Below are 14440 nucleotides of genomic sequence, written 5' to 3'. Positions count from 1 at the left end.
ACTTCCTTGATACATTAAGCCCTAAAAAAGACAAGGAGAACCAAAGTTAGTCAAAATACTTTTGAAACTTTATCAATGTACTGTCTAGTTGCCAAAGGGATCTATTATGACAAGGAATTTCCTCAGCAGCTTACATCTCTGGATACACTGACACAAGGAAGCACTATAAAATACACATAAAGGTCAAGTGACTTAAGAACTTTTAATAAGGTACTCTTTTGGATTCGTATTTTATCCTTGAGTGAGTCAAAAAAAAATCAATAAATGTGCTGAGAAAGTTAACTAGGAACATGTAAAAATATACTGGAAGAATTATGTTTAACAGTTCATATGAAGCTTCTAGATATATTAAAGTTAAGATTTCTAAATACAAATAAACTTACTTTTCATTTGCTCACAGTACTGGCCATGCTAATAGGGATATCCCATATAGCAAAATGCTATGAAATCAGGCAAAACTAGGTAATAGAGAAACATGTGCCAAAGTACACAATATTAGGATGCTGAAGTCTGATAGATAATGGTTAACTTTTATTATATCAGCAATAATTGCAAACATTGAACTGTAGGAAATGAAATTAGATAAGTAACTTATCTTTCTCTATATGCCTAGAATACTCTTCTATACACTTCGACTCTATCCTTCTCTCCACTCCTTCCCCACTCTGCTTAAAACCCTAACCATTCTTCAAGGTCCAGATCAAATCTCACCACCTCTATGAAGGTTTCTCTGATCCCTTCATCCAGAATTCATCTCCTTTTCCTATGAACTCTTACGATACCTTTTGTACCTCTTATATATTTATAGTCTTGTTTTGTATTGTAGTTATTTGTAAATATCCTTCTTATCTTCTCTACCATACTATAAGCCGTTTGGGAACAAGGACTGTCTTACTAATCTTACTATCTCTCTCTCTCATGACCTCCATTACAAAGCTTTCAATTTCTTTACCTACAAAAAACAATGATAATATGTACACTACTATCTACCTCACAAGCTTGTTGTGAGAAAAGCTCTTTCTAAACCTTGAAGTACCATGTAAATGTACTGTTGCTGTAACTGCTGATAAATAGTTGTTAAATGAATTTCAGTGCTATGGTATAAAAGGAAAGAAATTTATATATAATATTTTCAAGTGATTACTGAAAAACTTCACACATTCCAAGAAAGTACTCCCTTTTTCTTTTTGACCGTGAAAAATATTCAGCAACTAGGGAGACAATATAGTGGAAAGAACACTGAGTTAGTGGACACAATTTCAAGTTGTAGCCCTTCCAATAAGTAGCTCTTTAAGGTCAGACAAATCACTTTACTTCTCTCAGTTTAGCTATAAACTTTGAGAATTAGACTGAATGACCTTTAAAGTGCTTTCCAAGCAAGAAAAAAGAGCCTTGGACTTATCAGGAAACCTGGAATCAAATTCAAGCTTTAATATTTACTAGCTATATGACCTTGCATGAGTCTTATTGCCTCCATGAACCTGTTTCTTCTGTAAAATGGAGATAATAGCATTGCTACATTATCTATCTCCCACTGTTGTAAGGAATCTGCTTTTTAAAACCTACAGCATTATGCAAATGTGAGTTATTCTCACCAAATAAATTAATCTGAGGATAGATGAAAAAGATTAACAGAGAAATAAGGTCTTCTTAGGCCCCGGTAATTAAGTAAAGAAGGAAGACAGTCTCCTTAAAGACAATGCAGTGTCATTCTAGAAGTAAAAATAAAACTCCTAATTAAAATATTTTCTTAGGTAATTTTTAAGAATTACTTTTCCTAAGGACCCACATGTACAAAAATACTTATAGCAGCTCTTTCTGTGGTGGCAAAGAATTGGAAATTGAGGGGATGCCCACCAACTGGGGAATGGCTGAACAAGTTGTGGTATATGAATATAATGGAATACTATTGTGCTATAAGAAATAATGAGCAAGCAGACTTCAGAAAAACCTGGAAAGACTTGTATGGAATGATGCTGAGTGAAGTGAGCAGATTCAGGAGAACATTGTACAAAGTAACAACCCCACTGTGTGATGACTAACTTTGATAGACTTAGCTCTTCTTAGCAATGCAAGGATCTAAGAAGTCTCATGATGGAAAATGCTATCCACATCCAGAGAAAGAACTATGGAGTTGGACTATAAATTGAAGCATACTATTTGTTCTTTTTTTTCTCTTCAGTTTTGTTTTGTTTCTTCTTTCTTGTGGTTCCTCCTATTGCTTCTAATTCTTCTTTACAACATGACTAATGTGAAAATATGTTTAAAAGGAATGTATATGTAGATCCTATATCAGACTGCATGCTGTCTTGGGGAGGGAGGTGGGGAAGAAGGGGGAGAAAATTTAAAACTCAAAAGCTTATGTAAGTGAATGTTGAAAACTAAAAATAAAGTATTTAAAAAGAATGACTTTTCCTACAGCAACACAATGATCTAAGACTATTCCAAAAGACTCATAATGGAAAATACTATCCACATGCAGAGAAAGAACTATGGAGTCTGAATGCAGATTGAAGAATACTGTTTTCTTTCTTTTATATTTCTTTCTCATGGTTTTTTCCTTTGGTTCTGATTCTTCTTTTATAACATGACTAATGTGGAAATATGTTTAATATAACTGCATATATATATATATATATATGTATATATATAATATGTATATATATATAATGTGTGTGTGTGTGTGTGTATATATATATATATATATATGTGTGTGTGTGTATATACACACACACACACACACACCCCTACCTCCTATATCACATTGCACACTGTCTTGGGGAGGTGGGAGGGGAGGAAGGGGGAACAATTTAGCACTCAAAACCTTAGAAAAGCAAATGTTGAAAACTAAAAATAAATTTTAAAAAGAATTAATTTTCCTAGTAATTTCTAATTCAAAACTTCACACACACATACACACACACACACACACACACACACACACACACACACACACACACACACACACACACTCTGTTACTCTCATTACCATCAGCAGGGGTCGCAGTGTACCAGCCATTTACTTCAGGAAATAAAGCATTAATATATCTGTTAATAACACAGGTTTGTTACAGTTTGAATGACTCATGATTTATTCTTCACTAATCAGAATGGCATTTTTGTCTAAAAAATGACAAATACAGATTTTTTCAGGTAAGGCCTAAATAATAGGATAATCTTCATAAAATTGGGTAGCATTTCCAGCTAAAATAATGTCTCTTCTAAAAGCATGTTGAAAAGTTCTGCTGCCCAGAAAGGAATAAAAACTTGGAGAAATCAAGAAGAGGGACTTTGTTTCTGAGAATGGCCATTCAGAACCACAGAGCATCAAATTTTAAAGGTAAAACAGAAGCGATCATAGTCTAGCACACACCTAAACATGAATCTCCTCTGTACTATTATTCACAAGTAGTGGCACATCCAAACTTTGCTTAAAAACCTCCAGTGACGGGCGGTCCATTCGACTTCTGGACAGCGCTTATTATTGACAGCAAGTTGTTCTTTACATGACTTAAAATTTACATCTTTGCAACTTCTATGGATGATTCCTAGTTCTGCCCCCTGGGGTGGCATGAAACAAATATAATTCCACTTCCATGTGAGGATCACTAAAATTCTTGAAGACAGCAGGTGATCTCCATTCTCTCTCACCCTCCAGTGTTCTCTTCTTTAGGTTAAACCTTTCTCATCCCTTTACCTTACCTTCACTTAGCAGGCTCTTAAGAACTTTCACTGTTTTACCATTCAGTTGCCTTGTAGCCACTGATGAAAATTTTTACAAGTAGAAGATAAAAGTTAGTTAAAATACAGTGACTTACATGAGCTGACAAACTGGCATTATGAGTTAAAGTGGTTGACTTGTGCACAACTGGTAGAGAAACATTAGCATGTGTAGTCTTGAGAGCTATAATCAGCAGATATATGGCATCAAAAGGAAGCTAAAATCTTAATTCTAGTGTCTTCCCTCTTTTAATTATTCACTTTTTATTCTGTATACAGCTTGTTTGTACATATTTGCTTGTTGTCTCTCCCATTAGGTTGTGAGTTCCTTGAGGGTAGGGACTGTCTTTTGCTGCTTTCTGAATCCCCAGCATTAAGCAGGGTAATTTGCACACAGCAGGTTTTTAATAAATGTTTATTCTCTGATTGACTGAACTGAAAGCACTGACTTTCCCTAAAGAGTCAGAGCTTAAACTTTCCCTCCTAATTAACTCTGGGCCCAGTTTATCATCCGGCTATACATAGCACCTGCCCAAGGTCTAAATGTTGATGGACTACTAAACTCAATGGGTTGTCCATCCAACTAATGTCAAAATCTGGAAAATGTTTCTCATCCACTTTGATTTTCCAAGAATGCATGATTAAAGTCACATTCAGATAATTACGAATTTCACCAAGAAGGACTGTTAGTATATTAGGGCCCAATGCAATCAGTAAAATTAATATATTACCTGTGAATATGAGCTTTTGAAGAATCTTAGCATCAACTGGATTGTGCGCCCTTCTGTTTGAACTTCATGTCGGACATCCTCCCTAACACCAGCCAATACACCTTGCATAAACAACAATTTCTCCCCGCTTTATACCTCATTTGATGTTAATATTCAGTGGCTTTCTATTCCCTACACACTGATGTCAAACTCAAACAGAAATGGATCTCTGTCTCAGCATACTGACTGGGAAAACTATAAATTAACATCACCTATGTTTTTGTATTTTTATTTATTTTATTAATTATTTCCCAATTATGTTTTAGTTTAGTTCAGTCACTTGAGGGAAATTTGTAGTGGCCTGAAGGATTCTGGTTTGACACCTATGCCCTATACCACTCAGCTTCTTACACAAAAGATATACAAAATAAACACAGGATAATTTTGGAAGTAAAGCATTTACAACTGGGTGGAACCAGGAAAAGCCTCCAGTAGGAGGTGGCATTTAAGCTAATGTTCAGGAAAGCAAACTGGATATTCAGGGGTAGGAGAATTGTCAGTGTAGGGCTTAGAAGTGAAGCTAAAAGAGCTAAGGAGTTTAGGAAGAGAACAAAGAAAGACAAGAGGACCCAAGACAGAGCCTAGAGGGTATCACTACTACTGCTGACAGCATAACAAAAGAAACTGAGAAAGAATTGTCAAACAGGTAGAAGAAGCAAGAGAGAACAGTGTCATGAATATCTAGAGAAAAAAGAATTCTGAAAAAAAGGGTAATTAGCAGTTTTAAATGCAGCAGAGGGGTCAAGAAGGGTGAGGAATAAGAAACACGCATCAGCTTTGTTAGGCAAGAGAGCACTGGTCACGTAGGAGCTGAGGCAATAAGTGTACGTAGATGGCTTTTTTTCCCTAGAAGTATGGCCGAGAAAGGAAGGAGAAATACAGGAGGCCAGTCTGAGGGGTACAGTAGTGCTAAGTGAGGGGGTTTTTTTTGTTTGTTTGTTTTTAAGGATTGCAGAGGCAGGGAGAGAGGAAAGTGAGTGGGCCTGCTAATAGAAGGGAATATGCCAATAGATAAAGAGGGAAATTTAAGATTAGGGAGAAAGGAAGGCAGACTGTGGAGTAATAGGCTGGAGGAGATAGGAGCGGACAAGTCAAGAGTAAGAAATGTGAGATATATAGAATAAAGATGAAGGTTCCAGCAAATAGCCTTTATTATCTCAGCAAGGCATGAGGTAAGGTTCTATTAGAGGAGATGAAAAAAGACTTGGAATAGATGGAGGGGTAAAGGTATGACCTTACTGCAGTGAAGTTGAGATTAGATAATATAGCTTTGTAGCAGACTTAGTTAGCAAGGGTGAAAAGCCTTTGAGTATGATCCCAGAATCGAACAAAGATTTTCCTGACTCCAGAGATTTGCCCTATAAAGAGAACAGCTACACTTAGGGGTAAGATATGGATGATGAACCAGCTAAGGAGATATAAGAGGATCAGTTGAACAGTCTGGATGAGAAGCAGAAGAAAGTAGTATAGATAGGGAAAATTGGAAGATTAAAGGGGCCTGGAGTGAGAAGATGACTGAGGTCGCAATCTGCTGGAGAAGACAGGAGAGAATATGATCAAGGACCCATCTCTATCTTTTTGCTAGTCATAAAAGAAGAAAGATAATGCTAAGAAATACATTTTTCAGATCATCTATCAACTTGAATTTAGCTAGAGGTACTCTTACAGGTATCGATCCAATTATCAACAAGGGGATGAATTACTATACACAACAAATCATAATAATCTTGATCACTTCACTATAAGTAAAACCAGAAGAAAGAAGGAATTTGCAGCCAAGTAGAAGAATGGCTCACAAGTATGTCTTGGTAAGGCAAAGAAAAGAATTGGTGGAACTGGTTTTATTGTATGCTCAAAGATCACAAAAAAACATAATTTCAAGGGACATTTGGTCATCTCCTACTGCAGTGCTCATGATCACATAAAGGCCACCAAGAAAGTAATAGCAGCTTAGGTACCAACAAAGGCTGCAGACAAGGAAGGTCTGGCTAAGTTTGGCCATAAATGCTCCAACAGAACTTTTTTGCCTTCAATCAATTCCTGAAAAGTAGCCAAGATAGCAGTGGAAACACTAAGACCAGTCAGTTCTGGTTTACTAATAGCAGGATAGAATAAGAAGAGCTTTTTTTTTTTTTAACTTGCCCAGAAGACTGATATCTCATGTCTTGGGAATTTAAACAAAATGATGAAGTTTCACTATAAAAGGCCAACTTGGGAGGAGGGAAAAAGCTGTTCTCTGTGCTCAGAATTCTTTCCTGTTCCCTATGCCACACCATAATGATAGAACTGCTTTTCAAACTGACACAAAGCATCAGACAAAAACAGGCTAAAAGTTGGACATTTTTTGTATTCTATTTTTGTTTCATGTCTTTTCATGAAAGTAATGTAAATGTCCGGGCAAAAAAGCCTAGTATTAGACACATACATAATGGAGAAATCAAGGTAATTAGGATGTAGCTCCCTATTCTTCCAGAAGGGATAGGATAGGATTAGAAGGAATGGGAGCTCTTGGAAAGGTTAAATAACATCTAGCATTTATTGGATGCTTATCCTGTACTAGGGAAGGGTTAAACAAAGTCCTTCAACTGAAAGCCTAATTTAAGAGACTAGTGTGTACAAATGATTAAAAATTGTTATTGGCTTTCCAAATTCTCAGTTTTAAGTCACTAAAATCCTTTCCTTCCTTTTCAAGATCTCCCAAGTTAGGGCTTTAAAACATAGTGACTAAAGTCACCAAGGACTGGGATACTTGATCTACACATTAGAAGGCACCCTAAGATTCATCCCTCAAAAGAATTTCTTAATGGGATCATCAAGGGGGCTTCTCCCAGCTCATTTGGAGTGTCCCTTTGGGAACATTATCTTCCATCTGATGATTCAAAGGAAGAATGTCAGAACTGAACAGAGGATGAGGAATGAAAGCTGTTGCCAGAACCTTTCCTTTCATTCTTCCAGACTTACTTGATACATACTTGAAATACTCAAAGTGAATGGGGAGGGTGGAATACTTTTTCACTTTTATTTTGGCTTGGGGAACTAATTATATCCATAAGAACTTTAAATTAAGATCCACAGGTGCTTGAAAATATAAACAATTTAAAAAATCAATTCATGACTAAAATGCAGCTATTTTGAATCTCAATTTTAATTATCACTATGGGATGAATAGATTCAACTTAGTCAAAAGAAAGGGGACAATGGAGAACTATTAAAGATTACAACAAGTTGTGCTATCTTTAACTTATGGTAGAAATTAATGATTTCAACAAATTAAAAAAGAGAAGGCTTACTAGTGACATAAACACTCCTTCGAAGAGTAACTTCCCTACAATAAAGTTAGCTGTGGCCATATTTTATTTGATTGTACAGGCAGTTTGGAAAAAAAGATGGTTTGTAGTCATTACTGGCACTAATATCAAGCATTAAAATTCTAAATCAGTACCACAAATGAAGAGGAAATTAAAACAATAATTAGGAACTATTTTACCCAACTGTATACCAATAAATTTGACAATCTTAGTGAAATGGATGAATATTTACAAAAACACAAATTACCCAGATTAACAGAAGAGGAAATAAAACACTTAAATAACCCTATTTCAGAAAAAGAAATTGAACAAGCCATCAATGAACTCCATAGAAAAAAAATCTCCAGGGCCAGATGGATTTACAAGAGAATTCTATTACACATTTAAAGAACAATTAATTCCAATACTATATAAACTATTTGGGAAAACAGGTGAAGAGGAAGTCCAACCAAATTCTTTTTATGATACAAATATGGTACTGATACCTAAACCAGGAAAAGTCAAAACAGAGAAATAAAATTATAGACCAATTTCCCTAATGAATATAGATGTAAAAGTTTTAAATAAAATATTAGCAAAAAGATTACAGCAACTTATCACAAGAATAATACACTATGATCAGGTAGAAGTTATATCAGGTATTCAGGGCTGGTTCAATATTAGGAAAACTATCATCATAATTGACCATATCAACAACAAAATTAACAGAAACCATATGATTATCTCAATAGATGCAGAAAAAGCTTTTTACTGGGGCAGCTAGGTGACATAGTGGATAGTGCACCAGCCCTGAACTCAGGAGGACCTGAGTTCAAATCCAGTCTCAGACTAAACACTAGACACTAGCTGTGTGACCCTGGGTAAGTCACTTAACCCTGATTGCCTAAAAAAAAAATTAGAAAGAAAAAAAAAGAAAAAGCTTTTTACAAAATACAATACCCATTCCTATTAAAAACACTAGATAGCATGGAAATAAATGGAGTCTTCCTTAAAATGACAAGTAGCGTCTACCTAAAACCATCAGCAAGCATTATATGTAATGGGGATAAGCTAGAAGCACTTCCAATAAGACTGAGGGTGAAACAATGTTGTCCATTATCACCAGCATTATTTAATATGGTACTAGAAATGGTAGCTTTAGCAATAAGGGAAGAAAAAGAAATTGAGGGAATTAGAATAGGCAAAGAAGAAACAAAGCGATCACTCTGAAGATGATATGATGATATACTTAGAGAATCCTAGAGAATCAAGGAAAAAACTACTTGAAATAACAAACACCTTTATCAAAGTTGCAGGATAAAATCCCCATAAATCAGGGGCATTTCTATATATTACTAACACAGCCCAACAGCAAGAGATAGAGAAATTTCATTTAAAGTTACTGTAAACATTATAAAATATTTGGGAGTCTACCTGCCAAAACAAACCCAGGAATTATATGAACATAATTACAAAACACTTTTCCCACAAATAAAGTCAGATCTAAATAACTGGAAAGGCATCAGTGGCTCATGGGTAGGCCGAGCTAATATAATAAAAATGACAATCCTACCTAAGCTAATTTACTTATTCAGTGCCATACCAATCAAATTACCAAAAAATTATTTTATATAGCTAGAAAAAATAATAACAAATTTCATGTGGAAGGATGAAAAGGTCCAGAATATCAAGGGAACTAATGAAAAGAAATGCTAGGGAAGGTGGCCTTGCCAGACCAGATCTTAAATTGTGTTATAAAGCAGCAATCATCAAAACTACTTGGTACTGGCTAAGAAGTAGGGAGGTGGATCAGTGAAATAGGTTAAGTATACAAGACACAGTAGTCAATGACTATGGTAATCCAATATTTGATAAACCCAAAGACTCCAGTTTCTAGGATAAGAACCCACTCTTTGAAAAAAAACTGCTGGGAAAACTAGAAAAGAGTATGACAGAAACTAGGCATAGATGCAAATCTCACACCATATACCAAAATAAAGCCAAAATGGGTTCATGATTTAGATATAAAGGCTGATACTATAAACAAATTGAGAGAGCAAGAAATAGTTTACTTGTCAGATTTACAAAGAATGGAAGAATTTATGACCAAACAAGAGATAGAGAACATTATGAAATGCAAAATGGATAATTTTGATTACATTAATTTGAAAAGTTTTTGCACAAAGCCAATAAAACCAAGATTAGGGGGTACACAGAAAACTGGGAAAGAATTTTACAACCAGGGTCTCTGATAAAGGCCTTATTTCTAAAATATATAGAGAACTAAGTCAAATTCATAAGAATATAAGTGATTCCCCAACTGATAAATGGTCAAAGGATATGAACAGTTAGTTTCCAGAGGAAGAAATTAAAGCTATCTATAGTCATATGAAAAAATGCTCTAAATCACTATTGATTAGAGATATGCAAATTAAAATGATCAGACAGGCTAATATGACAAAACAGGAAAATGATAAATGCTGGAGAAGATGTGGGAAAACTGGAACACTAAAGCATTGCTGGTAGAGTCATGAACTGATCCGATCATTCTCGAGAGCAATTTGGAACTATGCACAAACGGCTATAAAACTGTGGACACCCTTTGAGCCAGCAATACCACTTCTAGGTCTGCATCCCAAATAGATCATACAAATGGGAAAAGGACCTACATGTACAAAAATATTTATAACAGCTTTTTTTTTGTGTAATGGCAAAGAATTGGAAATTGAAGGGATGCCCATCAGTTGGGGAATGACTGAACAAGTTGTGGTATATGAATGTAATGGAATACTACTGTGCTATAAGAAATAATGAGGAGGAAGACTTCAAAAAAACCTGTAAAGATTTGAATAAACTGATGCTGAGTGAAGTGAGCAGAACCAGGAGAACACTGTACACAGTAACAGCCACAATGTGTGATGACTAACTTTGACAGATTTATCTCTTCTTAGCAATGCAAGGATCCAAGAGAATTCCAAAGGACTCATGCTGGAAAATGTTATCCACACCCAGAAAAAGAACTATGGAGTCTGAACACAGATTGAAGCATATTATTTGCTCTCTCTTTTTTTCTTTTTTTGTTTTTTCTTTCTCGTGGTTTCTCCCAATGGCTATAATTCTTCTTTACAACATGACTAATGTGAAAATAGGCTCAATGTGAATGTATATGTAGAGCCTACATCAAATTGCATGCTGTCTTTGGGTGGGGGAAGGAGAGAGATGAGGAAAAATTTGGAACTCAAAATCTTAGTGAATGCTGAAAACTAAAAATAAATAAATAATTTTTTTAAAAAAGAAAAAATTCTAAATTAGTGAAGAACTAGATTCAATCAAATTCAACAAACATTTAAGTGTCAACTAATTATAAAGCACTGTGCTAGATAGACATATTGTGCTGAAATGTTAAAGATCTAGAAAACAACACTCTTTACCCTCAAAGAGCTTATATTCTACTAGAAATTGTACAAGTTTAAGATAAATGAATAATTCAACAGAAATTTTGAGCTATAGCAAAGTTCAACTGCCCAGAATATAATTCATAAGAAGCCCAATTCTTGTGAAAGCTAACTTGTAATAATCAAAAACAAGCATCTTCTGTTTGGTTTTTCATCTGAAATAAAGAATCTCTAAGGTATCTCTTACTATTTAATCCAAGGCATTAACTCAAAATCAACTTAAATATAATGTCTTAAGTCACTAGTGACATTCCTGCGAGCACTATCATTTTCTTTGGGATCTATCTCAGTTTGAGGATTCATTAAGTATAGAAAAGCTACAGTAAATTTTATTTATTTACTATAAAAGGCATTCTTTTCGTGGAACATTTTCTAATTTATAGGAACTTTTTGACTGCAAGTGCTCAGTACCCATACTTACATTCCATATTTACCTGAATTGCAGGAAAAGTCTACAACAGCATTTTAAAACAGATCTAACAACAAAGAATCACTCACAAATGATACACTAAATGTTATAACACAGAATTTATATCCTGTCTTTCATCTCACAGCAAATTTTACAAATGAGAAAGCATATATACCCAACTTCATTCCCCAGGCAGTTTTTTCATTCCTTTACCTTGGATCAAAATATGGGGAAATGCAACTATTGGATTAAAAGTTGTATTTTGACCAGGGGATTCTGGAAGAGGTAAGTTTTTCTGCATTATTCTGTTATCTGTGTTATTCAGTTCTCAATAAAAGGCTACATCCAGAATGCTTTTTTCCAGCTAAAGTTTCAACACAAAGATAACTCTTTTCCATTAAAGATGTCTGAAGTGTGAGTAGATTATTACTTGTTTTAAAAGAACATACCTAAAAGTGCAGTAAGTTTGGGAAGTAGTCCAACTTGTACCATCTTGTTTCTCAGTCCTGTATCAAAGGACAGATTTAACAAAAGTCTTAGGGTGATATTTAAGAGATCTTCATGTTCACAAGGTACCATTTTCACCAATTTTTCGACTATGTCCATTTCCACCTATAAAAAATAGGATAAGGAAAATTGAAATTCAATTTAAAGCAATGGATAAAACCAATTTTTCTTTGTAATAATCTGTATACTTTCTATATAAATATTTAATGCATTATATGTATGTACTTCAGATCAAAAGATCTTCCTTAAAACAAAAGACTCTTCTTTTTCAACATTGACATTTTCCTAGTGATGCAATAGAGCTGAGAATCATATAACACATAGAAACTCAGGGTTGGAAGAGGAAATTCTGCAAAATACTTTGGTCATCCATCATTTGCTTAATGAAATCCAGCAAGAGAGAAGCCACTATTCCCAAGAGGCAGTGAATTTCATTTTGGGATAGCTGTAATTGGCTAAAAAATTATTTTTAAAGTTCTCCTTACACAAAGCCTAAATTTAACTCTTTACAGCTTCCACCCACTGCTCCCAGTTCTGACATATGTGGTCAAGCTTATGTGACAAATGCAATCCCCTATCCACAACACAGCCATTCATCCACTTGAAGACAGTGATAGTATTCAGGAACATTTCCCCTTCTCACCAAGCCTTCTCTGCTAAACACCCCAGCTTCTTCAGCCTGGACACTACAAATTCCTCTTCATCCAGCCCAAGATTATACTAGGTTTCTTGGTTGTCATAGGATGCTGTTGACTCACACTGTGCTTCCAAATCATTTCAGGATCATTTTAATTTTATTTTATTTTATTTTTTTGTTTTGTTTTGGCTAGGCAATGGGATTAAGTGACTTGCCCAGGGTCACACAGCTAGTAAGTGCTATGTGTCTGAGGCCGGATTTGAACTCAGGTCCTCCTGAATCCAGGGCTGGTAATCCACTGTGCCACCTAGCTGCCCCTTCAGGATCATTTTTAAAAGAAACACCTGCTAGATAGCAGTTACTGATACCCCAACACCATAGTTTCCAAAGAATCACAAATTATAGGTTGCCCAAGGGACACTGGGAACTATATGAAAGATGGGTTCAAATGTACTGTAGCATATCACCAATGACAATAATTTGTGTGCAAAATGTGGTATAAAATAAATCTCCAAGGTCATTTATGACTAGAAAAGGAGTTAGGTTAATCATGTAGCAACAGCAAGGTATAACAGATGGGCAGTTAAGTATAAATTAACTGTTAAAGTACTGCTCTCCTGAAATTATCCAGGACTTTGGGTAACTCCCCTATGTATGATTAATGAAAGGACTCAGATAAGAATCACAGAGAATGAAAAGGTTATATCTATATAGCGGGAATATGCACATCATGAAACCATCGAAGTATCTAAGTTATGTACTTATATACTTCTTTCCTACCACATTTTTCTCCCATCAAAATTTTGAGAACCTTTTTCATAACTGATCATTGATCTCAAAATTCATTCATAATTTTTGTAATTCATGATTTAAAAATAATTTTCGTATGCTATCTGTCAATGTTGTCTGAAAGCTTAATAAGCATACTTGAAGATATCTAAATGAACTTACTTTCTGAAAGAGGAAGATTGTTTCAGGACTACTGACATCTTTTCAAATGCTCTTACTAAGCAATAAGAAGTTTTAATTGGAGTGAATATTAAGCTCTTGGTTTGGGGACAAGTTTGGACATTATAATTCATAGGATTTAGTTTTGATTATTTTGGTGTTGTTCTTTCCATTTATTTGTGGTAGTCATTGTGTATGATGTATTACTGATTCTGCTTACTTCATTTTGCCTACGCTTATAAAAAATCTTCCCAGGTTCCTATTTATACATTATTTTCATAATTTTTCACAGCAGAGAAATATTCCATTACAGTTATGTATAACTATTTGTTTAGATATTCCCCAATTGATGATGGGCAACTACTTTGTTTCCAGTTCTTTGTTACTATAAAAGTGCTGTTACATACAACGTGATGTATATAGGACATTTCTTCTTAGCACTGATCTCCTTGGGATACATGCCTAGCAGTAGGTTCTACAGGCCAAGGTATGGGCATTTTATTTACTATCTTAGCACAATTACAAGACGCTTTAGAAAAATGCAAAGTTCCACTCATGGTGCATTAGTGTTCCTGGTCTTTCCACAACCCATTCAAAGCTGATTATTTCCCTCATTTGGCATCTTTGCCCATTTACTAAGTGTTGAGTGAAAGCTCAGAACTGAATGGATTGGCATTTCTTGTGTATTAGTAATCTGAAGGAATTTT

General features: G+C 34.9%; 1 protein-coding gene across 3 annotated transcripts in view; it reads right to left on the bottom strand.

Annotated features, from left to right (window-relative positions):
• The window catches only part of KIFAP3 (kinesin associated protein 3), a 210867-nt gene that overhangs the window by 120471 nt on the left and 75956 nt on the right, over positions 1 to 14440 (bottom strand). For all 3 annotated transcript variants that reach the window (XM_020974677.2, XM_020974675.2, XM_078156503.1), the window contains exon 10: positions 12091 to 12253. In XM_020974677.2, coding sequence (XP_020830336.1) covers positions 12091 to 12253 — 163 coding nt within the window. The remainder of the gene's footprint in view (positions 1 to 12090; positions 12254 to 14440) is intronic.

This window comes from Phascolarctos cinereus, unplaced genomic scaffold (assembly GCF_003287225.1).
Source record: "Phascolarctos cinereus isolate Bilbo 61053 unplaced genomic scaffold, phaCin_HiC Scaffold_5;HRSCAF=322, whole genome shotgun sequence".
In the NCBI taxonomy this organism is placed as follows: Eukaryota; Metazoa; Chordata; class Mammalia; order Diprotodontia; family Phascolarctidae; genus Phascolarctos; species Phascolarctos cinereus.
The sequence above is the reverse complement of the archived record's forward strand: the minus strand, read 5'-3'. Positions and strand labels throughout refer to the sequence as shown.